Source organism: Emys orbicularis, chromosome 2, assembly GCF_028017835.1.
Source record: "Emys orbicularis isolate rEmyOrb1 chromosome 2, rEmyOrb1.hap1, whole genome shotgun sequence".
Lineage (NCBI taxonomy): Eukaryota > Metazoa > Chordata > Testudines > Emydidae > Emys > Emys orbicularis.
The window spans coordinates 230,267,304-230,294,574 of record NC_088684.1 but is presented as its reverse complement, the minus strand read 5'-3'; the positions used below and the strand labels follow the sequence as shown (position 1 = coordinate 230,294,574).

Genomic DNA, 27,271 nt, shown 5'->3' with positions numbered 1-27,271 from the left:
CTAATGCCATCTATCTGATGGTGATGGTGAAGGGGAGGAAGGAGTTACATCATTATTTTTCATAAAGTCTTTGAGGTGCTTGGATGGAAGATACTATGGAAGTGCAAGGCATTAGTATAATAAACTTGAATTAATTAAGCAGGTGAGGAACTAGGAAATTGAATCCATATTCAACTCCTTATACAATAGTGAAGCAGAAAACAAAGTTTCACTGACTCACGAAACACCCACCTCTCTTCCTCATTGTGCACTAATTAAGTTGTCACTCAAGCTGTAAAAGAAAGTGCTTTAGCGTAGGAGAGCACTTCATCAACTACAGAAAGTGACTCAGCAACTGCCCAAGTTATATACAGCCTTTCTGATGTCTGAACCTTTGCATGAGTTCCAACCAATAACAATCCAATGCTCTCCCAGATCTAATGTTAAAAAGGGAAAGAAAGAACAAAACAAATTTTATTTTTATATATTCAGACTAACTTACTACAGGGAGACAAATGTGGTATTAATGTCATATACAACATGAAGGCAGAATCAGGTACTTTATCTACACAGACAGCTTCAACTCTAGTTAAGTTATTCCTTTTGAAATACAAAATACAGGCTTCAGGCAATAGCATCATACTTTTGGTCTTCTATTTCTGATATCAATGAAATAGTCATAAGCAAACAATTTCAGATGTTTGTGAAGATCATGCAGTCCCCAGATTCAAAATACATTTGTGAATCAATAATGTTGCAAAAGTAAGTTTGAAGAATAAGCAGCAGAAAGATGGTTTAATAATACTTTGCACTTACAGTAGAACCTCAGAGTTATGAACACCTCGGGAATGGACGTTGTTCATAACTGAACAAAACATTATAGTTGTTCTTTCAAAAGTTTACAACTGAACATTGACTTAATACAGCTTCGAAACTTTACTATGAATGCAGGTCTCCCAAGTTGCATTTATTATCTTAACGCAGTAGGAGCTGGTGAAAATAGTGCAGGTAATGCACAGATTACCTAATGCAGGTAAGCACAGATTCCTTGTCATATACAATACTGACTAATTACATGGTAATCCCAAACCAGCTCACTTTCTGCACTGGGGTTTTAGACACCAGTGCGACTATGCTGTTCTAGCTGCTCTGGTGCAACTGAACAAGTTTCAAATCAGGAGCAAATCACAGTTTATGCCGGTGCAATACTTCTACACTGAGGGCTTGTATTAGTGTAGCTATATTGGTGTATCTACACCAGTTGATAAAACCTCAGAGTAAGACAAGGCCTCAGTCTCTTATGGAAAAGACCTGTACAATTCAACAGGGATGAAACCAGTAGGTTTGTATAGAAATTATTCTAAAAAAAGACATATGGAATTAAAACCTTTTCTGTAGACTTTTTAACCATTAAAATAGAGAATATTGATAGGTTCTATCTATAGAAAGGTTCCCATTCTCCAAGACTCCATGAGGATGGATGGCAGACCTCTAAGAAATACTTAGGTGCTCCAGGAAGTGGAGCTGATGAATCAGGCCAATTGTTTTCAGAAGTGCCCGCTAACTTTAGGATGCCTCACCTTGGACACCTAGGGCTGATTTTCAGACCTGCTGTGCACCTGCAGTTCCCACTGACTTGTAGGCAGTATGTAATTAATAGAATTATGCAGGATATCAATGTTAACCTTATTTCTTGGGGGAAATGCCATGGGATCTTTAACTAAGACAAGTATATTTGTTTAATCCAAGATAAACTAATTTCCACAGTACAGTGCCCTCAGGTAGCATGCTGGTAACTCTGCTACCCCACACAAATGCCAACGTCATGCTGCCTAGTGCCTGCCTACATTTCCCTAAAGATTTAGCTAGGTGTGTCATTTTCCAGTTCCTGTCCTCAGATGTTGGGTAGTGTTACTGTGTGCCACTGAATTCCATCCCAGAGGGAGCTACATTTCAGTGGGGATCATCAAAGTGCTCCTTATAGGTAAGTTTCAATAGGAGAATGTTAGGCAAGCTAAACTATAGGTGTGACTGCCAGCTCCGTCTATGAATGTAAAATATTATTTGCTGATTACATAGTTCTTCTCCCCAAGGATTTCAAGGATTTTACAAATACCCATTTGAGGCAGATAAACACTGTTATTCCCATTTTGCAGATGAGGAAGTAGGGAAGTGAAGTGATTTTTTCTAAGGAAGCCTGTGGCAGAGCTAGGAATGGAACCCAGAGCTCCTGAGTCACCAGCCTATGGCTTACTGGGAAGAACATCCTGCCTAAGGTTATGTAGTCCTTTGGAATACCTTGTGATAAAAGGTGCTAGAGAAAGGAAAGATTATTATAGAATCTTTCCATCCTTATTGAAAAAGGATCACTATACACCTTATTGGATTACTGAATTCACTTAGCAGGGGTACTTGACTACTTTGTGTTATTTTTTGGTTTTCGGGCTTTAGTTGATAACCTTATCAAAATTCTTTTCCCAGAAACTACAAAATCTTCCTAAAATAATTACCATGTGCACACACCCTCAAGTAAGACTTGTTTAGGATGAATTATTTGAACCATAAATATAGATTTACTGTGAAATAGTGCAGCAGTGAAAAGATAGGAGACAAAGGGTTAGAATAATGAGAATATGGTGAGTTTTCATCATTGAGAGAGGTAAATAGTGGGGTCCACCAAGGATCTGTACTGGCACAAGTGCTATTCAACATATTCATAAATGATCTGGAAAAAGGGATAAACAGTGAGGTAGCAAAGTTTGCAGATGATACAAAATTACTCAAGATAGTTAAGTCCAAAGCTAACAAAACTAGGTGACTGGGCAACAAAATGGTAGATTAAATTTAATGTTGATAAATGCAAAGTAATGCACATTGAAAAGTATAATCCCAAATTATGTATACATACAAAATGATGGGGTCTAAATTAAGCTGTTGCCACTCAAGAAAGAGATCTTGGAGTCATTGTGGATAGTTCTCTGAAAACATCCAGAGTGGAGCAACAGTCAAAAAAGCTAACAGAATGTTAAGAATCATTAAGAAAGAGATAGATAAGAAGATGGAAAATATCATATTGCCATTATATAAATTCCTGGTATGCCCACACCTTGAATGCTGTGTGCCATTCTGGTCACCTCATCTAAAAAAAGATGTATTAGACCTGGAAAATATACATTGGGGTATGGAACAGCTTCCGTGATTCCTTCTTTGGTTCTACAATGTAGATCACAATTATTTATAAAATTGTTGTTAAATATAATTAAGAATTACTACAGCCACTGAAAATTGCCACATTGTCTGTTTGCTGCTGTTAGAAATCAGAGTTTTGCCAGGTGTGCAGGATCAGGCAAAAATGGTTCTATTGTTTAAAAGATTTCTGTGCATGTGTTAGTTTTATGCTGATTTAGCATGAAGAATGTAAATATTTTTTTACAAAAATCAAACAATGTCTTCATCTCTTCTCAGCACAATTACTGCAATTCCCTTCTGTAGGGCCTGCAAATCCCAGCTTTCCAGATTCCAAAATTCACAGAAAACTGCTGCCTGCCTTCTCACATTCACAAAGAAGCACGAACTCATCACTCCCATTCTCACACAATGCCACTAGCTCGACATTCATTTCGGTATCCTGTTCAACACTAACCTTACTTTTAAAACCTTGCACATACTTAGTCCCCTGCAACTATGTAGCTGACATCACAGACTTTGTCTCTCTTCCTGCTCTTCTTTTCATGCCCTCCACTTGTCTAGAATAATACTCATTAATATGTTTTGCACTTATATACTATGTTCATCTGATGGTCTCACAGCCCTTTACAAAGGTGGATAAGTATTTCTCCCATTTTAGAAATGGTGGGGAAATTGAAGCAGAGAAGTTAAGGTCGAAAGCTAAGATTTTCAAATATGAGTGGCTAAAGTTAGGCACGATTCATGAAAAAGAGGTCTGATTCTCAAAAGTACAGAGCACCCAAACAGCTCCCAACTGACCTCAGCAGCTCTGAAAATCAGGCCACTGATTTAGGCAATGATTAATATGGATTTTGATATCTAGTACCCAAACCTGAAAATGTTGATCTAAGAGACTTGTAGGCCACAGCGGGAGTAGATTTTCTGGAATTTTTAAAAACAAATATTGATTTAGGACCCGGTCTAGCAAAGCATTTAAGCACATGTTTAACTTTAAGTATGTGAGTAGAACCATTGACTTCAAAGGGACTTTTCACGTGTTTGAAGCTAAGCCCATGCTGAAGTGCTTGCTAAACCATGGCCTTAGCCATTTCTGCTTGCGGAAGCTTCCTTTTAATCCTGTTAGCTCCACCTCATTTAAAACTTTCTGCAATATTATTTTTCTTGGGAGCTTATCCTGCAAGGTGATTTCAGTGGAAATGCAGGTGCCCAGACAGTGCCCAAAGGCAGATGCTTGCCCCAAATTTGGGCCTGAGCAAGAGAGTCTACATGTAGCTTGGATTCCCAAGCCATCTCATTTTTGTAGGAAAAGATCCACTCTGAGAGTGAATTGAGGACAATAGGAACATTTTTACAGTTGTTTTCATTACCTGTGCTCATTTTAACAATCTATTCCTTTCCCAGCAAAGCATGGTACAAATCAATACAAAGCCCTTCTAAAAGCAGTCTACAGTATATGAAACTTTAAGCAGATTGGTTAATTAATTCTTATTTTTCTCTTATTATTCATATTTTTTACAAGAAAAGAACACAATGTCCACAGCTTATGTAAAGGGTAATGGGAAAACATTTCATTTGCAATTGTATTTGGTTTAGAAATCCCCAAACAGGAAGTTATGTTTGTTTGCTTTTTTGTAGGTCTCATGTGCTCCAGGCATTTGAAATATTCACAAATTAATAATGCCCCACTCACATTGGACAAAGCATTGTTGCTAGTTCTTTTTGAGTTTCCTTCCTCCCCCCTCCACCCCTGCTTCTTCAGATTCCATGGAATAAAATTAGCAGCTGTCTGCCAGTGTGAACATTTCATTTCAAAGTTCCGAGAAGGTGCTGACTGTCTGCCAGCTACTGTATTAAGAACAAAACAAATTACAAGCAACATCTTCCAACTTTCAATTACCTTTGGCTGAAAATGTGCATTTCTAGCCATGCAAACACTAAATCCACCACTGAACATGCAGAAAACAGATGTTTTAGAAAGGATACTTTAATATCACAAGAAAGATAAGGCAACACTTGATTAAAATAAGAATTGGCTATTGACTAGTTTTACTAACATTAAAGCTGCTAGATTCCTTATTTATGATCAGAAGGACCTTCTAACAATTTGAAGTTTAAGCTGCTGTAAATCAGTGCAGCTCCACTAGTTTCAATAGAGCTATACTTATTTATACCATCTAAGGATCCGACTCCTAAATTTCTAAATGGTATCTTAAAACCCTGTAAAGCATGGAATTCTGAAGGTGTGTTATCATTTATACAGTAATACTTTTAAAACACAGATATCAGTTTGTAGTGCATATAATTCATTTGGAAAAACAGATTACTGGTTCTTTTACTGAAGAATTTGAGGCAAGGTGCAATATGGCATATCCAATGAGTTATCATCAGTTGTCTTCAGTTCCATAATTTTCCACATGCAAACTTTTTATTTAATGCTTATCCAAAAGTCCCTTTTTAAAAACTTGCTTGTTTTAGTTTTAGATCAATCTTTCCATTGCTGAACAAATTTTAAACAGCCTCACTTACTCTGCTTCTGACAGATTAAGAGAGTAGGCTAAATTGTGCAAAATGTTCAGAATACTAGGTTGTTTTGGGAAGCACATTTTTACCTGGTTTGATAGTTGAGATTGGTGTGGTTCTGGTTTTCTAATTGGCTGAGCCCATTCCAGGTGGTGCAGAAGTTTTGTTTGCATAGCACTGAAGGTCTGGGTCCAATATTTAAAAACAAACAACAACATATAGTTTAAAAAAAAAAAAAAAAGAACCCTCTCCTGAAAACACTACTGGTTTTAATGCTTATTGTCACAAACAATCACATTGAAGTCAAAAGTGTTATTGGAGGATTGGACTCTGATATTGGCAACTAGAACTAGATCCAGAAAGGATGAGATGTAAATGAATGGAAAATATAATAGTAGAAGAATTATGCCAATATCACACCCTTAGATCCAGAATTTTATCTCAGTTATACCAGTGTAAATCCAGAGTGACAATATTTACTTCAGTTCAGTTATTCTAGATCAGTGGTATTTAACCTGTGGTATGCAGACCCCTGGTGGTCCACAGACTATGTCTAAGAGGTCCGGGAAAGGTGACTATGAAAATAAAATTTCAGATCCCCAAAAAGGCATTCCATTTTTCTGATCAATCATTGGGTATGTGAATACCCCCACCTACAAGTCAAAACCTGGAAGTATTGTCATTACTAGAGAAGCCCACTGTTTAGAGCCCTGTCTCCTGCTGTGTCAAATGCTGTGCTGAGCATGTTCATCATTTATAGTTGAATTCTGTTCAGTCAGTTTTCAGTCTAAGACTTCTATGGTAGGGGTCCAGAGACCACAGGTTGAATTTCCAAAGGGGTCCGCACCTCCATTCAAAATGAATAAAGGTTGACAACTCACAGTTCTAGATTTACACAACTATACATTAGATAAAAATCTGGCCTTCCTAGTCAAGCATCTTTGAATTTTTTATTCTAAATAATTCCCCATTCATACTTCTCTTCCTAATCTCTCTCACTCAAAAATGAAATCTTATTCTAAAATAAACTACGTTACAATTAGTTTATCAGTTCTAGCTATGTAAGAATATTTATACTAGAAGCAATAGACTAGAGTGTGTTCATCTAGTAGCAGCAAAGTGAAGCAGGAGTGTCTAGTTCCAATTATAATCATCAATCCCATTTCCACCCAGGCAGCTGTAAGAGGCTTTGAGGTGTTTGTGCTGGAGGAGGACCTCAGTAGTAATTTTTACTCTAAATGGTGCATACTTTGCTATTGCTTGCCATTGAAATTGTACTTTTATTGACTTGTATTGGAGTTATATGATGTTCTTTATGTTTTGAAATGTAGTCATGCAAGATGTATTACATTTTTTAGCTTCATCTGGCTATTCCTTAGTAAAACGAAAACAAAAAAAATGCATGCCTGAACCAATTAAGTAAATCCAGCTGTAAACTGTGTTCAATTTTAGCACATCCCAGAAGAAGGTGGTGACTTTCATTCCGCCTCTTTCCTTTTCCCTGGTTTTCTCAGTTGGAGAACAAGGATTGACACCAGCTTTCTTTGGAAAGACTTCTGTTGGCTTTCATTTGAATGGAGTGGTGTCATCCTGAATACAGGGAAATCTCTCAGGATATCATCAAGGGATCCAATGAGAATTTGATCTTTATTATTTATATTATGGTAATACCATAAAACTGCAGTCAGGATTGGACTCTATTATGTTAGGTGTTGTACAAACATATAGCCTGCCTATACAGTATAATAATGCTTCAAAAGAAAGTGAAGCCCACCACCCCAGAATATTCCTGGCTGATTGTGCAATGTTGTCATAGAGAGATTCCTTCCTGACCCCTACTGCAATTGGCTCATGCCCTGAAGCATGACAGTGAGTTATTTGGTCTTAACCTGTATGATTACAAATGTTATAATTGGTCATAAAATTATCTAATCTAGTTTATAAATCCAGTGCTTGTCTCTTTGAGCCCCTATGATTGTGAATTCCACAGGCTGGTATACTCCTTTATGAACAAGTATCTTCTCTTATTTGTTTTAAATCTACCTGCTTTTAACTCATCAGGTGACACTCCCTGTTCTCTTACTATGGAACAAAGGAGAGACTGAGCAGTTTTAACTATACTCTACATAATACTTCAACTCCCCTCTAGCCATTGAAGACCCATGGACAGTTTTTCTCCACACGTTTCTAAAATCCTCATTAGTGGAATGACAACTGTAATAGAAAAAAGGATTGAGTCCCTCCCTACTTTCACTGACAACCATCACTATAGTGATTATAAATACAGCAAAAATATGCCAAGGTCATACAAACATCACGCAGAGTTGCCAGCTCCTAAAGCTGGCATCAGTTTCTCTTTCATTGCCATGGCAAACAGTGAACAGATAACAGGATACTGAAGACTATGGTGTTGACCCTTCCCTATTGGCTGGAGTGTATTTAAACTCAGCTTCTCTCAAGAATGATCTCAGACCAGCAGAGCTAAAACTTTTAAAGAGAAGGCCCTTGGTGTCTCTTTGGCAAAACATGCTGCTTTCTACACAGAGAGGGCCAGATTTTCCTAGGGCTTGTCTACACGCTGAGTTATTTTGGATTAGCTGGACACTCTTATTGCAGAATAACAGTGTCTTTTTCTGGTTTACTTTAATCCACAACAGCTATTCCCACTTTATACGCATACCCTACCTTATTCTGGAATAGCTTCCCTGTGTAGACAAGCCATTATACTGACGTCAATGGGAGTAGCTCCTGAGTAATAGAGCAGAAATGGGTTACTTTGCTCTTCCAAACAGCTTTCTTTGCGGCAGCTCTCAGATCTGTAATGCTGTAGCAGCTGAACTATTAAGATGGTTTCCAAATGTCATGCACCATTGATTAGGAAACAGAAGGTTTTGATACCACGGAATTTGTTCTTTTCTGAATTACTGATAATTTCAGGATGTCATGAGGTGCATTGTTAAGCATCATGAGATGTCTGACATGGAAAAATACAGAATATTCAGATAAATCCCGATTTAATTGACGTTAGAAACTAATTAAAGGATATATGCCCATGGGGTCAGGGCTCTATTCTGGCTATTACAGACAGACGATATATGGGAACAGTACAGTGGCGAGAAAATTACAAGTATATGCTAAGAGGGAGTTAAAATGGAAATGTTAACTACACAGATTGTTACAAAGCAACCATTATAATATAGTACAGAAAAAGGATAAATATACTATATATTGAACACTTGTGTTTTCAATTTGACCTTACCAGATGAAAAATAGGTCTCTTCCAATGACCAGTCCATGGAAAATTATAAGCAAAATACACCTCCTAAATTCCACTATTCAGGAATAGTTCTGCCCTTAGTCATACCCATGAAACCCTGTTGAAGCCAGGGAGGTTGTGAGGGCAGAATTTGACCCTTTGTCTATGCAATTGAGATATCAGAAGGCAGAACAGTGGGCAGAATGTGTCCAGCTGTGTAAAAGATCCAGTGCAAGTGCTTTTTGGGGCAAGGACATCTCTTGGTTCTGTGTTTGTACATTTTTATAGTGCAACCAAAATAAGACCCAAATTAACAGTGAAATGACTGTGATTTATACATTCTTAATAAATTAGTGTCCCCTACTTTACTCACTATAGGTTCAATCTTCCAATAGGCAGAGCACACTCAACTCCCATCAGCAGAGGAGTTGAGGGCAATCAGTACCTCACAGGAGTGCTCAGCACCTTTCAGGGTCAAATCCTAGAACAAATGGTTTACTAACACACTGTCAACTTATTCCCCAACTTGGCTTTCAAAAGAAAATAAATTCTTTTCAGAAATCGAATCGTCTCCCCTGTCCTAGATGTCATTGATTGGAAGACTTTTCAGTATTATCACTCTGTGGATCTGCAACGAGGTGGTTTTGATTGGAAATTAGATTTCCATTGGGAGCCGCTGCCAGAGCATGAAGAGAAGGTACGCCAGTCTGCCATCAGCCCCATCAGGTAACAGTTCATCAGCCAATATGCTTACTCTCACATCAGCAGCACAATCACAAAATCTAAGACACCCTCCAGCTAATTGAGAAGAGACAGGATTACATTCATAGTTTTTTTTGGCTCATAATTTTTGAGAGGAGAGGGTTATTGGTTTACATTAAGTTTACATATCCAGTAGGTTTTAATTTATTAATAATATTATTAGACTACAATAGGACCTATGTTATGGCATGTGCTTTCCAGACACAGACACGGATCCAAACAATGTACAATCTGACTGGGGTGCTGGAACCATTTGTAGAGTGGGGGTGCTAAGAACCATTGAACCAAATTGTAAACCCTGTATATAACAGAAACCACTGTAAGCCAGGGGGTGTGGCAGCACCCCCAGTTCTAGCACCTATGCAAACTGAAAAGACAAGGAAGAGGGGGGGGGAAGATGCCACATACAAAGTTATTAGGATAATGATAGTCACATGGCTTATTAATTACATGTTGATATGTTTTGTGTGTGTGTGTATAAGTTAAAAATATGCTAATTTCCCCATCCCTTGACCCTCACTCAACAATTCCTCTCTTGCCTCTTTCTCCTGTACCAATTTCCAGCTTCAGTTCCTTATTTCCCTCCCTCCATAGAGATGAACAAGTCAGTCATGCGATAAATGAAATAGATTAATAGTTGATGGACTCAATTAGGCCCAGATCCTCAAGGATACTTAGACACTTAACTCCAAATTGAAAGCAAAAGGATTTCATATGGAGTAGAAGAAAGTGTGGAAATTGCGGTAAGAGAAGCAGATGACTGAGGTGGAGCAGGGGGGACAGGGATGACAAAATAAGAGACAAGCAGGGTGAAGTAAAGTGTGGCAGAGTTATGCAGAGCCATAAAGGCAGCCACAAAAAGTTTGAGCTTAATGGAGGTAGACAAGGGGGAGCCAGAGGAGGGCTTTAAATGGAGAGATGTGATCAGATCAACATGTGAGGGTCATCTTATCTGTTCTATTTTTATGGCCTGGAGGAGGTGATGAGGATGTCTGAAGTAATTGAGATGAGAATCTGGGGGAGGTTTTAGCTGGGTGAACAGAGAAAAAAGATTAGAACCTGGAAATATTGTGCAGGGGAAAAAAGGCTGCAAGATTTGGATATCACCTAGAAGTGTCCGAACTGGGAGGAGTTGAAGTTCAGACCTAGTTTATTGAGTGACAGGGAGGATGGTGGTCTGTTCAGTAGTGACAGAGAATGGGGGGAGGGCAGAGGCATTCAGTGAAGGTGGCAGTGTAGTGCTGGTTTGGCAAGAAAAATGGCAAAATGAAGGGAGAGAGAACAAATATGTAGTGGAAGAAGTCTGTGCAACAATGAGAATGATTCCTGGGGTATTCAGTGGCACGGATCAAGACCAGACAAATTGGAGGTTGAGGTGAGCCAGGGTTGGGGGTTAGTAGGACAAAGGTTTACAATGGGGGTCAAGAAGGAGAAAAGAGTCAACGGTGGAGGAGAGAAGGGATTCAGCAACAGAGTCAGTGGAGAAAGAGGAGTGAGCAGGGAGAATGGTGGGGGGGAGGGAATGAGTGTAGAAGAGCAGTCATGGACATGAATGGACTGGAGGTCACAGGGGGCTGAGGAATGTTGGAAGAGATAAGTCAATAACATGAGAGACAGAACTCAGCTATTGAGAGATCAAAGGAGCAGCAGCCTGTAGTGATTCCACAGTTTGGTTGACTTGATGCCAGGCACATCGCTTGGCCGGTCCACGCTGACCGCAAACTTATGGCCAACATCAGGTCAGCTAACTCAGGTCTTCATAACCATGTTCAAACATGGGAAAATTGTAGGTAAGCCCTAAAATCTAGGGTAAAGGGTATCCTTGGTGGGAAGACTGAGGGCAGGACTCAAAAACAGAGAGGGTGCTAAGAGCAAGAGGGTCAGAGGGAAGGAAGCAGCTTCTTGTCTGCAGAGCTTTACACAATAGTGTCTTGTCTGCAAGTGTAGTTTTGGCCATCTCCATTTAAAGTAAACAGCAGTTGTGTACATTTGTAAAATAAATAAATTACACTGAGAAATACCCTGAGCCCCATCTCTCTCCCAACAGCAAAGTGGCTCACTGCAAAGTCCCAAAATCAAGTGGAAAGCAACACACACACACACACACACCCCTTTTAAACTAGAAACACAGTTGACACTTTAAAATTCCCCTGCCACCCTCTCAGTGATTGTAAGGCCCACCACAGGATCATACATTGTTTTATAGAGACCTCTCCATGATCAGAGTAAATCTCATTCTCTGTTTAACTCTCCATCCTAAATTGCAGCAAGATTCACTTTTAAACTGTGCTTTGTCTAGAAGTCCTGTGGTGCCTGGTGGAGTAGTGGCAATGGACCGACATTACTTCCAAAATATTGGCGCTTATGATTCCGACATGACTCTATGGGGGGCAGAAAACCTAGAATTATCCATAAGGGTAAGAATCTGAAGAGAAACGTCAAGTAACTATTGTGTTTTGAAGAGAACAATATTTAAGAGCCCAGAGGCAACTTAGAAAATAAAAACTGAGTATAAAACTGCATCAGGTGGAGAGAAATTTCTGTTTTCTCACAGAAATCTACCCCTAGAGTTCTCCAGCAAGATATCAAGTGACAACACACAGAACCACTAAGTTAGAAGCAGTATGTCATCAAAACAAAATCTCACTGGCTGACCCTCACCTCATGAAAGGATAATATTTTTAGCACCTTCTGAAAGCTGCATTTTGCAAATAAACCCTATCATGTATGTAGTATTTGGAAAGTGTTAGTTGCAGAATCTTAACTACCGGAATGGACAAAGACACAAACAGTGTGTCTTTAACACGTGTTTAACATTTAATGTTTAATGTTAAAGGCTTGAGTAAATCAACAAGTTAAACACATGTTAAAGACACGCTGCCTTGTCTACACTAGGCTGTTAATACATGTTAGCTAACACCTTCCAAATCCTAGTCTAGATAAGGCCTCAGAACACAAGCAGTCAAATTATAGCTGCCTCCTTCATGGATGTACTGGGAGAATGGACTTCCTCCTCCTTCTGATGGCCTCCTCCTTGGGGCACCCATAATTTGACCCCATCAGTATTGCTATCAGATAAAATGAACCCACAAGGCTACTGTCCAGAACAGATTTTTACTCGTGTCAGTGTCTATTTCACCTTGTTTTGCACACAAGGTATACAAGTGGATACACCATGTTAGAACCCTTTTTGTCTTCATCTGTGTTACAGGCATGGCTCTGTGGTGGTTCTGTTGAAATCCTTCCATGCTCACGGGTGGGGCACATTTATCGAAATCGTATCCCGCACACTTTTCCCAACGAAGAGGCTGCAGTGAGGAACAAAATCCGAATAGCAGAGACCTGGCTGGATTCTTTTAAAGAGATTTTCTACAAGCATGACACAGCGGCATTCCTAATTAGTAAAGTAAAGACATAAGTGATGGTCCATCTCAGGAGGGAGTAAAGTAAATCCTTACCATTTGGGGAAGGGGAGGAGAGAGAGTTTTTCTTTTCGTAGCTGATTAATGCTGTCTGTTAACGTCCCACCTATTGTTTAGCCACTTCCAGAGGAAATAATTTTGTCTGCAGAGAAACAGGCACCCAGTGCACCAGATTTAGGAAAGTGTTTATTAAGGGATAACACTCACTGAAAAGGTGACGTCTTGTTTAGCTCATGGTTGTCCAGAAGAAATTGGCTGTATTCTCACAAAACTAGAGTGAAGCACACAGGAAGAGAACAGAAAAGTTCTAAGAGCAACAGACACCCCAACCACTATACACCAATTAGATTTTCATTTGAGGAGTCACAAGGATGCGTTGAAAAGAGGATTGGATACCAGCTGCCATTCTGTCTTACAGTTAGGGTGTGGAACCAGAATGGCAAAGCATCACTACTCACAAATCCTCCTGGAGTGACTCAGCATGCTCCACAACCATAGCGTAGCTGGTGGCTGTTTGGATTCAGCACTGTGACTGAAATATGTCTTAAAATCTAAACAGCAGAGTTGTTGACAATGCTGCTGCTTGCCTTATTTCTTTGGCTTTGGTACATTTCATTATACCAGCAACCTTTTCCACTCACTGGTAGGTCAGAAGTTTGAGCAGTTTTAGCAAGCAGGTGAAAAAGTAGACTCCGTAAAGGAGAGATGTCATTAATTTAAAAATGCTGTGCTTACAAAACTGAAGACTGATGAGAATGCTACAGCTAGGCAGTGCGTGGGTTGGCACTTAGCACTGTATGAGTTTCCTCAAACAATTTTGGCACTGCATTTCAATCCTGACCTGCCAAACCCCAGTTGCTGCAGTCCTGAGTTGCCCAATCATGCTAAATTTTATGACAAGTTTGAGACTGTATCAAACTAATTTTTTTCATCTGATTTTTCTCTTGTTACTTAAATTGCAGGACTTGAACCCCATTGGCCAAATTGGCATCTAATTTATACCCCTGCAGTTTCTTTGAGTCAATGAGCTAGCAGTGTAACTGAGAGGAGAATGTGAGCCCAGGTTGGCAGAGATCAATGACTGGTTTCTTATTTTATTTAATAATTAACTGAAGGCGCTTCTTGTTAACTAGGTAATAACTTTATCCTGAGCTAGTCAACCCTTCAGCCTTCAGTGTTGAAGTTTATTTGCTATCAAAACCTTTGCCTTTGGCCTCAGCGTTTATTTTGTCCAGGTTACTGTTATTACCTCACAAATATGAAATACTCTCAAATGATATTCATGGTCAGCTAACATAAATAACCAGTTAAAACGGGGGGTGGGGGGGGGGAATTGATGAGGAAAAGGCCTGAGAAATGGTCTCTGAAATAAAATCAGAGGGCAACATGGTGATATGTTTGTGCCAAAGTACAGAAGTGCAAGTTCAATATATGTAACAGTGACAATGAAGGTGCAAGGGAGGCTGGATAAGGAACAATGGTAGATTTTTCAGCCTAACAGCTTGTAAGGTAATTTATTACCTTCTTCCACATACAGTATTTTTGTGCCAGGATAGCATGGTGTTTTAATCCATACAGTCAATGAATGAAATAATTTGCAGTGCATTTACTTGCAATCATCATAATAGTCTTGTCCCTGAGTGATTTGTTGAATTGATATGGTAAATAGGGCCATCTACTGGCCCTCGAAAAATCCAGGCAATATTAACTGAACATTGACTCCTACTAAGTAATTTTTTAAAAATGTAACCCCAATTTAGATTGCTTTATACATTTTTTTCCATTCAGAATTTATTTTTTCTGGGTCTGAACTGTATTCTGCCCAGGATATCTATGGCATGAACATTAATATTGATGAATAAATCTTTTCACTTTCAATTTTTTAGCTTATTTTGTTTCTTTAAACCAGGTTAAACTTATAACCACAATTTCATCTCAGATTGTTTTGGCTAGAGACTGACCTGCTTCACAGTATTCTCCAGAGTCCTGCCTCCAGCACCAAATCTAAACTGTAATTAATATGACAAAATGACACCAGCTGACATCTGCTTCCTAGACCCCAGTAATTCTCATGTGTACTGTCCCGTTTTAAGGAATCCACAGACAAATTTTACTCCTGGTTGATTTCTGTGATTCACTGGAGATCTCCTGAGTGATGGGTCTGAGTGACCCTGATACTTTTGAGTTAGTGATTTGAGTTGCTGGACTGGTATTAATGAGACAAATCCCCTGTGATTTACTGCTAGAGATGGGATTAGCAGAGGCATTCAGGTTGGAGCTCCCTCAGTATAAATGACAGGGAGCTGCTAGCAGCATATTCTCCATGAGGGGTCCTTGGTTTTGGAACTTACTCCTTCACTTGGTCTGCCAGAACCCAGTCTTGTAAGCTTTCTGGACAGGCTGCAAAGCCCGTATCTTTCTCTCTTCCCAAAGGCGATTGAGGAGTGGGTGACCTGAGGGGGATATATTTATGGGCAGTCCTTTGTTTATGTTGCAATTTTTAATGTATGGCATAGGCACTCAAAGCAACAGGTGGGTGCCAAGAGCTAAATTTTAAAAATCTGAAGAAATAAGTAAATCACTGGCCAGAAGGGTGCAATAGATTGCTAAGAACTGCGGGGGGTCAGACTTTGAAAAGTATTTAGACCATTGTGCTGGGCCCTGTACAAACACAGAACAAAATGATGGTTCCTGCCCCATACAGCATCTGCAGAAACAAATTATTCACATAATATGATGAGCAATTGATGGGGAAAATAATAAAATCAATTGTTTATATATATAATTTGATCAACATTACTGCATATGTTAGACCAACTTCTAGGCTCATTTATCCACACTGCAAAGGGGATGTAAATAAGAGCAGATTTTGGTCTGTTAAAGCCAGGGCATTAAATGGCAACCAATAAGCCAAATTCTTACAGCCCCATTGGTTTCAGTGCAGTTAGTGTAGAATTTGTTTTTTGTTAAAAAGAGGGTAAAGAATTATTGATTTTGCAAGATAATTACACTTGTTATGGCTGATGAAAATCCTTATTCCCACCCCATGTCTCATCTTTGAGACACTCAATCCCCTTCCCGCCCCAGACTAAATGTTATTTTAGTAGTAACTCAAACGAGAGACACGACACTAATTGTAACTTGCTGTACATAAGGGGTGGCAGAACTGAGCCCTCCCTGGGCAGTATATTTCTTTTCCAGCTTCTCAAAAACAAATATATTAGTACTTGTTTACTATCCATTCAATTGCCCTATGCTTTCTCATATAAGGCTGAGAAGCCAGATTGCAACGAGCGCCTTCAGCTGCAAAAGCGACTGGGCTGTAGAAAATTTCATTGGTTTATATCAAATGTATACCCCGAACTCCACCCACCAGAGTACAAACCAAGATTCTCTGGCAAGGTAAGAGGGAAATTATTATTATTATTTGTATTACTGAAGTACCTAGAGACCCCCAACCGAGATCAGAATCCCGTTGTGCTAGGTGCTGTACAAACATATAGTAAGAGACAGTCCCTGCCCTTGGACAGTTTACAATCTAAATAGACAAGGCAGATAAAGAATTGGAGGGAAAACAAAGGCACAAAGAAGTAAAGTGACTTGCCCAATATCACACAACAAGTACCAACTCAGGAACTGAACCCACTTCTCCTGACTCCCAGTCCAGTGCCCTATTCCCTAGCTCATGCTGCCTCCCCAAAAATTATAGGATTTCACATTTAATAATTATAACTTATTAAAACACACATTTAATAAAACTGTTTTATGAGCCAAATCCTGAGACTCTTAGTTTCTATTCAGTTCTTTCTCAGGAAAGTTCCTATTGACATTAATGAGAATTTGCCCAAGAAAAGACTAAGTACTGTGTAAGGATCTCAGAATTTGACCCAATGTGAAAAGGCTTAGTTGTGCCTCAACGAGAATGAGAGCGAGTATGGTACATGAGCAGGGGATCTCATCCTGAGCTCAGAGTTTAGACGTAGCCCTGGCATTCCGCTTGATAGATTCAGAAACTGTAATGTAATATACTACTAGTTATCCTGATATTGTATAGCATGCTATATAATTCCACGTTGTCATAACATACCAGCATATGTAGTAATGGTCATTATACTGAAAACATTCTTGTGACTATTGTATTAAATTCAGTACCGTATAGACAAACAGGACAATTATTAGAGCTCATCAGAAAATAGGTTTTTGTGTGGAAAATTGTGACCTTCTGTTGAAAACTGAACACACAAAACCAAACATTTGGAGAGAATTTTGGAGAGAGTTTTGAAAACTGAACACAAAAACATCAAACATTTTCAGGGAATACAGAAAGTTTCTGCAAAAATTTCAATTTTCCCAAAATCCCAATTTTCCATAAAAAATGGTTGGAAAAGGTTCAACCAGTTCAACTAATTATAAACTGAAGGTTTAACTTTAACTTTGCCAAATAGCATGATCTCGTGTCACTCTACTGACAAGGCTCAGTTTCGCTCAATATGCGAGTCCATTTGATCTTGCCTATGAGTGAAAGGACTCTACCTACTGAATAATTAGCCAAAGCATGTACAATAAAAAGGATACAACCCAAGCAACATTAAAAGTTAATTAAAAAACATTTCCTTTTTAACTGATTGTACTTTATTTCAGTATAAATATTTATTTGCAGCTGTACAACACTGGTGTTGGCTTCTGTGCAGATTACAGATCTGCCTGGGATGCTGCAGAAGGTCTTATTGAGCTGTCTCCTTGTAGTGACAATATTAACCAGGTATTGTATATTTAAAGCTTATGTGTACTGGCATCAAATTTAAGGCCCAGATACAGGAAGGTATTTAAGCTGGTCCCTAACTAACTTTAAGCATTGCCTTCAATAAGAGTACTCATGTGCTTTAAAGTTAAACACATGCTTATGTACTTTCTTGAATCAGGGGCTAAATGATGAGCAGCTAAATTACTGCAACAATATGTCTTGCTGATTTTGTCCCATCCAAAAAATATGGGTTTTTTTCCATTTGGGAATCAGTTCATCTGTACTGGACACTATTAAAATATTGAGGTTCACCACACTACTTACCCCATGATATTTTCAGTATTCCCTATACTAAAAATGAGAAATGTATATGACTGGACTGACACACAACAAATACTGCAGTATATTGAATTATTGCAAATGGTAAATGTCAAGATTTTCATGATCTTGACTGTTATTTTTTCAATCAGTTTTTGGAAACTTAAGAAAGGGAAAAATCATATTTTAGTTAATATAATAGAATGGTTACTTAGCACACTGCTTGACAGTACAATAATTTAAAGCAATGATTTACAATACAGTAAAAACATTCATTCATTCAAATGAAATCTCAGTAAGCAGTCTTTGTCTAATGAAAATCCAACCAGCATTGTGACAGCTTTACTGTATTCTGCCCCTCTTTTAAAAATGATTTCTCCTTCCACCATCTAATATGCAAAGTGTAATTTAACCAGCAACACACCTAGGATATGTCTGTTCATTTTCCATGACAGATATTTAACGCTGGCTACTGTTTTTCACCTGAAATTGTTTGTACTTTTTAGGTCATTTAGATATTTAAGTATTTGATCTGCAGGCACACGCAGACATCTACATTAACTAAAGTGTTTCAGTCCAGAGATTTGTGGATGCAAAAATGAAAGCCTGGTTTACATCAAGCTAAAAATGAGGTTTTTACTTTTTATCTCCATAGAGGTCAGTCAACAACACTGAGTTCTGGAATAATGTTAAACAATTAGAACTCTATGCTCTGATCCTTATACACCTCTACCCCGATAGAACGCTGTCCTCGGGAGCCAAAAAATCTTACCGCGTTATAGGTGAAACCGCGTTATATCGAACTTGCTTTGATCCGCCGGAGTGCGCAGCCCCTCCCCCCCCCGGAGCGCTGCTTTACTGCGTTATCTCTGAATTCGTGTTATATCGGGATAGAGGTGTACATCCAAAACTCCCATTAAAGATAGGGGAAGTTTTGGAAGCTCAAGAAATATAAGACCAGGACCTTAGATTGTATATACAAATATTTGCGTCCTGATTGGTTTGCAAAAGTTCTGCTTCCTGATTGACTCAAAGATAGATGTTTTCCCACTGAACTTTTAAATTCATCTCTCTTTTTGAATGCTGAGAATGAACTCAGTGGTAGTTGAAACTGTCCAGCACATGCGGATTGGGCCTATGAGTACAAAGTGATTATTTATTATTTTCAGTAGCATGGAATGGAAGACTAGGAAGTTTAGGGCACAAATCTATCAACTCTAGAATAACAGAGATGGATTTTTCCCATATTCTGATGTCTGGGAATGTCCCACCAGCCGGAGTACATTTTAAAAAAAATATTGCCTACAAGTGTTATATTCTGCATCTATTTTATACATATTATCCAATCCTAAAAACCTTTACTCATGGAAATAGTCCCAGGAAAGTAGTCGTGCAAGGACTACTTGTAAGAGGATAGGTTTGCAGGATCAGGCCTATTGTGTCTCCTTCATTCATCTTGGAGTTTTATGTTAACAGACAGGAAATGATTTCGGATACTAGCAACTAAAAATGAATTGGAATGTTCTTCAACTTTATTAATGCAAACAAACCCTTCCTTTTCTAGCATTTTGAATATAACAGTATGAAGGAAATCCGGTTTGGATCCGCTCTGCAGTTTTGCTTTGATGTCAGACATGAGAAGGTTATCCTTCAAAACTGTACACAAGAGACAGAAAATAACCAGCAACAATGGGATGTCCAGGAGGTGTGTAGTGATTTTGTCATGAAGCTAAGCTAACTGAAAACAGTCCAAAAGTTGTCGGGAAGGGGTTACCAGAAGTTTTAGAATGTGGTTTCACTGCATCACAGTTTGCATCCAAGGTACTGTGAAGCTATTTGTCTTATTCATACCAACTTCCTTATACAAATTTGGTTAAGAAAAAGAGTTAAAGCAACCATTCTATGGAACCTCATGCTCTAGATTTTTGCTGTACTAGACTAACCTATTTATTTTATAGGGGATTCTGGAATATATGAACCAGTGATTATGAAATTAACCTAAGGGCAAACCCCACCCCACTTCTGTAGGCACAAAGGACCCTTACAGCAAAGGAACATGTACAGTCCTGCTACGCAGGCTGGGAGAGGTGCGAGAGGACCCAGATTCTGGGAGCACATGAAGAAGGGGTTAGCCCCTTGCTTGTCTTGAATTGGATCTCTTTTGGGAGTAGGGTGGGGCCTTAAAATTCCCCCTCTACTGCTGTATAGGAGTATCTCCTTCTATAAGAATTCAATATTATTCAGTGGAATTCACCCAGCAAGGTAGGAAATTATCTGCAGCATGGGAAATTGTAAGGTTCCTGGACAATATATAGAACAAAGTGTTAAAAGAGATCTGGACAGATTTATGAGTGGGCTTGTAAAATAGGTTGCTTGTCATGGTAGGGGGCAGGGCTCAGCAGCCCTGGGACTCACCGGTTTATGTCTTATGTTCTTAGAAGCTCATGCGTCTAGGCTTCAGACAGCTACCTGCAGGGGTCAGGAAGGGATTCCCCCACCGCTGCCAATGTATTCTGTTTTTGTTTTTTTGTCTCCTTCCTGTGAAACATCAGAGATGCCCATGGCTGGAGATTGAACACTGGACAGGGTGGGAGAGGGCTCTGAGGTGGCATCAAGCATTCTCTGTCTCGGGTGCTTGGCTGGCTGCTTCTTGCTCATGTGCTCAAGGTCTAACTGATCACCATGTGTGGAGTCGGGAAGGAATTTCCCCCCAGGTCAGATTGGTGGTGATCTTGGGGGTTTTTCACCTTCTTCTGCAGCATGTGGATGAGAGTCACTTGCCAGGATTATCTGGGTGTATATCACCTAATCATTTCCCTGCCATTACAGGAGCCTCAGGCACTGGTGCATGTCGTTCCCGCCTGTTCTCTCCCAGTGGCTAGGGTTACCATATGTCCGGATTTTCCCGGACATGTCCAGCTTTTTGGTCCTCAAATCCCCGTCCAGGAGGAAATTCCAAAAAGCCGGGCATGTCCGGGAAAATAGGGAGGGGTCGTGGGGCTTGGATCTGGGCTGGAGCCGCTGGGGCCGGAGCCGGAGCCGCTGGGGCCGGCGCTGCTCGGCCAGGGCCGGGCTGGAGCCGCTCGGCCGGAACCGGGGCCCGAGTGGAACCGGGGCCCGAGTGGAGCCGGGCCGGAGCCGCTGGGACCGGGGGCGCTCGGCCGGCGCCGCTCGCCCAGAGCCGGGGCCAGGGCCGGGCCGGAGCCGCTCGGCCGGAACTGGGGCCTGAGCCGAGCAGGGCCGGAGCTGCTGGGACCGGGGCTGGGGGTGCTCGGCCACCGACCGGCGCCGCTCAGCCAGGGCCGGTGCCCCAGGGCCCGAGCAGAGCTGGAGTCGCCGGGGCCAGGCCGGGCCGGAGCCGCCGGCCGGCGCCGCTCAGCCAGGGCTGGTGCCCCTGGGCCCGAGCCGAGCTGGAGTCGCCGGGGCCGGGGCGGGCCGGAGCCACTTGGCTGGAACCGGGGCCGGCGCCCCAGGGCCCGAGCCAAGCCGGGCCGGAGACGCCGGGGCCAGAGCCGCTCAGCCTGGGGGGCCGGACTGGGCTGCGCCTCCTCGCGCCCCCCCAGTCCCAGCCCCAGCTTACCTGCTGCCTGCCTGTTTCAGGCTTCCCGCGAACATTTGATTCGTGGGAAGCAGGGGAGGGGGAGGAGCAGGGGGGCGGAGCGTTCAGGGGTGGGGGCGGAGTTGGGGTGGGGACTTTGGGGAAGAGGCAGAGTTGGGGTGGGGCCGGGAAGGGGCGGAGTTGGGGCGGGGCTGGCGTGCAGGGAAGGGGCGGAGTTGGGGGGCGGGGCCCCGTGGAGTGTCCTCTTTTTGTTTTTTTAAAATATGGTAACCCTACCAGTGGCACATCATAGTCTAGTCCTCTGTGGACTGTAATATTTTGATCTAATTTCAGTTGTTGGGTTTACTGTGCAGATGCTGGGTGATGTTGGTGGCCTGGGATATACACAAGGTCAGACTAGATAATCTGGTGGTCCCTCCTGGCCTTAAACTCTGACTCGATGAACTTCCAGTTATTCCACACACAGAACAGGTGCACGGCAGTCACACGGGTACTACAGCTCTGAGTCTATTATAGTTGCAGTTATGGGGCAGTCCTGCTACTACTCTACTTCCCAAGGGGAGGATTCATTTTCCCCAGCATTGGACTAGGTTAATCTTAGCACGACATAGCCCAGCAATTTATGCTGGGGACAACATTTACCCTCTAAAAAGCAGAAGGCACTGGGGGAGGGGCTAATCTTAATAGGTGCTGAGTATGTACAACTCCCATTGGCTCAATAGGAATTATGGGTACTCACCACCTTTCAGGATCGAACCTAAGGCTTTTACAGTAATCATTAAATTTAAAGTACTACTCCAAATAAATAATCACCGATCCCTACTGATTGCATTTCTTTGTTAGAAGTTTAAAATACACATTCTGATCTTTATTGAAAGTCCTTTACTTTTTCTCCATTCCTTCTGCCCCTTTTTTGTCTTTTTGTAGGGTGGAATGATTGTCCACATCCTTTCTGGTAAATGTCTAGAGGCAGTGAAGAGTGAAGCTGAGAAGGACTTGTCCTTACATGTATGTAACAAGAATGAGAATCAGCTGTGGCAATTTGATCACTTGCATGTGCTAGATGAGAGATGACTGACAGGTCTATGTGAAGACTGTCTCCAAACCTCATGGTCACTTTCATTTGGGATTCAAGACACACAGATTCCTGCATGCAGAAGAAAGTTGTGTGTGTCTGCCACGGTCTTCAGGAGAAGATAGAAAGATCTTGCTTGGAAAGTCTTGCTCAAGGAATTGCAGCAGGCTCCTGGTTTAACCAACTCAAGCTAAAAATTACTATTTGTTCTCTTCAACCAGAGAATAAAAGTACTGTGAGTATCAGTAATGACTCTGCAGCTCTACTGCTGCAGAAGACAAGAAGTTTGCCCTTTTAAGGAAACTTGGAAGACAAATTGCCAAAGGGTCTCTCTTCTAAAACTTCTAAGAAAACAGGAAGATGAATCTTTGTGAAACTTTAGAAACTCTCTCAAAGGAAGTCCGCCTTGTTAGGATGAGAGTTTAGCCAAGCTGTACAGTGCACTTGACCCATATAAAACAAAGTAGGTTTTGTATGTATCAAAGTAGAACATAATTACTTTTGTAAGAAATAGTTAATATATTCCTTTCCAAATACACTGAGCCAAATACCCCACTCAGTGAGATTGCACAGTGTGTGTGAATTAGCACAGAATTGGGTTACATCTTGTTCTTGTTAAAAATTCTCATTGATGTCAATGGGAGTACAATCAGACTCTCTGTCTTTGGCCCATTGTCTCTCTCTGCCTTAATCCACAATCTAAATTGGATGGGACAATGACTCCAAAGAAATGGATAGATGTACAATGTTCGTGCTTTAGTTTCCTTTGGGTTTTAATAACTCCTTGTCAGCAAACTTTCCATTAGTAGGCTTCAGCACACCCAACAAGAGCAGAGTACGAAAGATTTAGGAGAAAAAAAAAACTCGCAAACAACATGTATTTTGACATGGAATTTATTGGAGGCATTCAATTTTGGCTAATAAAACATTGAGATGAATTAATGTACTAAAGCAAAGTATCACTCAAGTTGTAAAACTTGAAAGCAGAAAATGAAAGGACTTTAGCTGCACAAGACTTTATAGCTACTTAAGAAGAACATATTGGTGTCTGCTTCCTTTTCCTGCATCTGTTGCTAGCTACTTTAAAGAATAAGAGTGTTGACTCTACACCAGAGGATTCCTATAGCCCCTTACTCACCATGGGTCTCGTAGATGATCCTCAAAAGTAATTCATCATGGTTCTTTTACTGGGAGCGTGATCGTGCATCCCTTCTGACCTCAAGTCTCCCACTGAAGTTAACGGCAATTATTATAATATGAGGAATATAGTGTCAGGCTGCCTGTGTCAGACAGTCTGACTTGCATGAACACTTTATCTGGAGTCCTTAAATTAGGAATGAAATCAAATAGGGCTGACACCTTCAGGTGCTTCCAAAATAGGAGGGGGAGAAGCTTGGCAAGACAGAGAGGTGATTGCAGGATGGAGCCTTTTCCTAACTACCTGGCTTTCCTTTAGATTGGCTCACAATTCATTTCCATATCAATCAATCGCAGCTTTCATACAGTCATTAAGGGAGCATCGCATCGCTATTGAAACCTAATTTATTGCTGACTTTTTAAAAAGAGACAGAGAATGTTACTTTTACTAAGATTTAGAGCAAATTGACTTTGCAGTGGGGCTTGGCACAAGGCTGAAAATAACAGAATGTTCTGCTCAGAACAAGCCAGGTGTCAGCCTTTGGGAAATCCCAGAAAATAACATTCAACAATAGAAATCAGTCACAACAGAAGAAACGAACATCATTGAGCGCTGTGTCATCAATAAAAGCATTATGGTATGGGTCCTGTTTAGTTTCAATGCCACAAATTCCACCTCTTGTGCAGGCATTACTCCATCCACCATAATCACCAAAGCTACCGCCTGTTCCTTCTATGATAGCACCACTGCTACAGCGGAATTTGATACTGTTAGCGGCTGTATCGTCTAAAATTCCTTGTGGAACTTCAACTTTCAGCTGAAAGGCTGTTAGGAACCCTGTTGGACACCAAGTGATTCCCGACCATTGCCCAAACCTAGGGGGAGAAAGACAATTTAAATATATTTTTCTCTACTTGTTGCATAAAAGCCAGTGAAATGTTATTTTAATCGAGTCTGATCCATTTTTAAAATGGGAAGTATGCCAGATTTTTCTGAATTATTTTGAATGTATTATTTATTATGTGTTGAACACCAGCTGTGTTTGGACTCTGCAGAATACACAGCGGATACCATTCCTTCAACCCAGAGCTTACATTCCAAAAATAAAGTGACAGCACAATGACGGCAGGTTGAACTTATCACAAAGCAGCAAGGAGCTTTTCCTGTTTGAGGGCAGGAAAAAGTTGGAACAAAACTGAAGAAATGTGAATGTCCTGTTCACAGTGTATGTGTCAAACTCAAGAAAACCTGAGAAAGCAAGATTCACTGTAGATATATGCACACCAGAAAAAAGCCTTAAAGTAAATCCATTCACATCAGTGGAAGCAAGAGGAGAATATGTTTCTTAATATCAATTAAAAATAGCTTGGAGTTTACTCTTTGTTGCCTGCAATAATTGTAAGTGTGTGCCTGGAAAAAAATTATACCCATAACATAAATCCAGATTTTGAAGTATGTCCACACTTTAAAACTTTGATATTTACATGAATATTAAGAATATCTAGAGTGTTCATAATTAATGTCAACAAACATTTTGGAAGGGATATTAAACCTTGTGCTTCAGGACTCAGGCCAATCTCTAACGGTCAGAAACCAGGATTAGACCTATGCAGGGGGCATTCTCCCATCTGCCTACTGAAGGATCATTGCATGTCTTCTGAAGCACCTAGTGCTGTCCACTGTAGGGGAGAGGATACTGCACACTAGATGGACCTTGGCAGTTCCTAAAATCAGGTAATATAAACCCAATAAATGGCTGAGCCATATGTATCAGTGACCCACAGATCCTTTCATACACAAATTACATTTAAAAAACAAACTCTTTACATTACATAAAGACATTGATACAAACTGATAGGGGGTGAGGCATTTAAAGTTGAAACTGATAACTTGGCCCTTAAGGGGACATCATCAACTTAAAAATAATCACATTTCTGTCTGAACATTTCCCTATTACCGTTACAAGTAATGTCAAAGACTATTATAACTGAAAAATGAAGGGGAAAAAATTCTCTCTCTTTTTTTTTTTTTTCCTGTTTCTTTTCCTTTGTGCCTTTGGCAGAACTCTGTGTATAGTCACTTTCACTGTTTCCCCTCTGAAGTCAGCCAGGTCCTGATCCTGCAATCAGATCTATTAGCTGGACCCCTCCACTTATGCAGTGTCCCATTGGGGTGGAAGGGTATACGCTAGTAGATCTGATTGCAATGTCAGAGCTTAGTTACTTAGTTTCCCTTGCCTGGGCAGAACTTCTACACAACAAGGTAGGGCGGGGGGAAAGGATATATATATAAAAACAGGGAAATGTGATTGCCAACATTTTGGCCTCAGGAGCAGGTAAAGTACCTGGAATTACTTTTAAGTTGTTATTTTTAAAGTGACTAGATTCCAGATTGACTGTGTCCCTATAACACAAGTTGTTATAAGAAAATTGTAAAGGCCAAATATTCAAGTGAGGATGAAGTGTCAGTTTTAACTTTAAAGACCATCCAAGCTGTGCCTGGGGCAAAAGGTAAGAAATTCAAACACAATACAAGCAATGTCTGCTATTTAAATTGTAGCCTTTTTTCTCTGAATTTTGCAAATCATGCATAATTAATACATTGAGCCAAATTCATTGGGCTACACTGGTGTAACATAGATGATAACTTGGCCGCTTCCTCGGTAGTGGTAAACAATTATATTCCCAGCATAAAAACTTAAAAAGAACAACCTGGAGGCAATAACAGGCTGCTCTCTGGTTGACAGTGCTACAAGTTCTCAGGTTCCTCCTCATCTGGTTTACTATAGATCAAACAAAATATAAAAGGTTGAAGTATCATTAAACTTACTTTCCAGAATCAGATTCAACGGTATAGACAGCACTACTCGTATTGTTGATTTTTATGCAAAATAAACGGATCCCATTTAGTGCAGTGTCATCACTAGCTCCTCCATACTCCTCCATCTAAAATATACAGAAATACAGTAAGATCATTAACAGGATAAGAACCTATAGCTCTGACAAGGGTATGGATAAAGTAATCAGGTTCAGTTACCTTTACACTATATCCCATAGCATAGAAATGTTCTGGGCACATATCAATCCATGTCCAAGTGCCCCAAGGTCCTCCATTACTGACATTTATTGAGCTGTAATACTTTCTGTTTGAGAAAGTGCCATTAGCGCTGATTTCTCTTTTACCAGAGACTGGGGAGACATAGGTTAAGCCAACCAAAAGGAGAATAGGAATGGCCTGCATTTTATAACAGCTGGATGAAGTAGTGTGAGCCACAGCACTAGTTTCTGCACTCTGTCCTTTATACCCCAT

The 27,271-nt window shown here is 40.4% G+C and overlaps 2 protein-coding genes across 2 annotated transcripts in view; one reads left to right on the top strand and one right to left on the bottom strand.

Moving 5' to 3' along the window:
* Nucleotides 1–22,823, top strand: part of GALNT15 (polypeptide N-acetylgalactosaminyltransferase 15) — a 34,244-nt gene extending 11,421 nt beyond the window's left edge. Inside the window, exons 4-10 of the mRNA XM_065399544.1 lie at nucleotides 9,503–9,670; nucleotides 12,006–12,123; nucleotides 12,918–13,112; nucleotides 16,399–16,530; nucleotides 17,789–17,890; nucleotides 19,755–19,895; nucleotides 22,677–22,823. Coding sequence (XP_065255616.1) covers nucleotides 9,503–9,670; nucleotides 12,006–12,123; nucleotides 12,918–13,112; nucleotides 16,399–16,530; nucleotides 17,789–17,890; nucleotides 19,755–19,895; nucleotides 22,677–22,823 — 1,003 coding nt within the window. The remainder of the gene's footprint in view (nucleotides 1–9,502; nucleotides 9,671–12,005; nucleotides 12,124–12,917; nucleotides 13,113–16,398; nucleotides 16,531–17,788; nucleotides 17,891–19,754; nucleotides 19,896–22,676) is intronic.
* A 1,716-nt stretch (nucleotides 22,824–24,539) lies between these two features.
* Nucleotides 24,540–27,271, bottom strand: LOC135874477 (vitelline membrane outer layer protein 1 homolog). The gene is made up of 3 exons (XM_065399306.1): nucleotides 26,999–27,271; nucleotides 26,792–26,907; nucleotides 24,540–24,837 (listed from the first exon to the last, which is right to left on the bottom strand). The coding sequence occupies exons 1-3, from the start codon at nucleotides 27,269–27,271 to the stop codon at nucleotides 24,540–24,542; spliced, it is 687 nt and encodes a 228-aa protein (XP_065255378.1).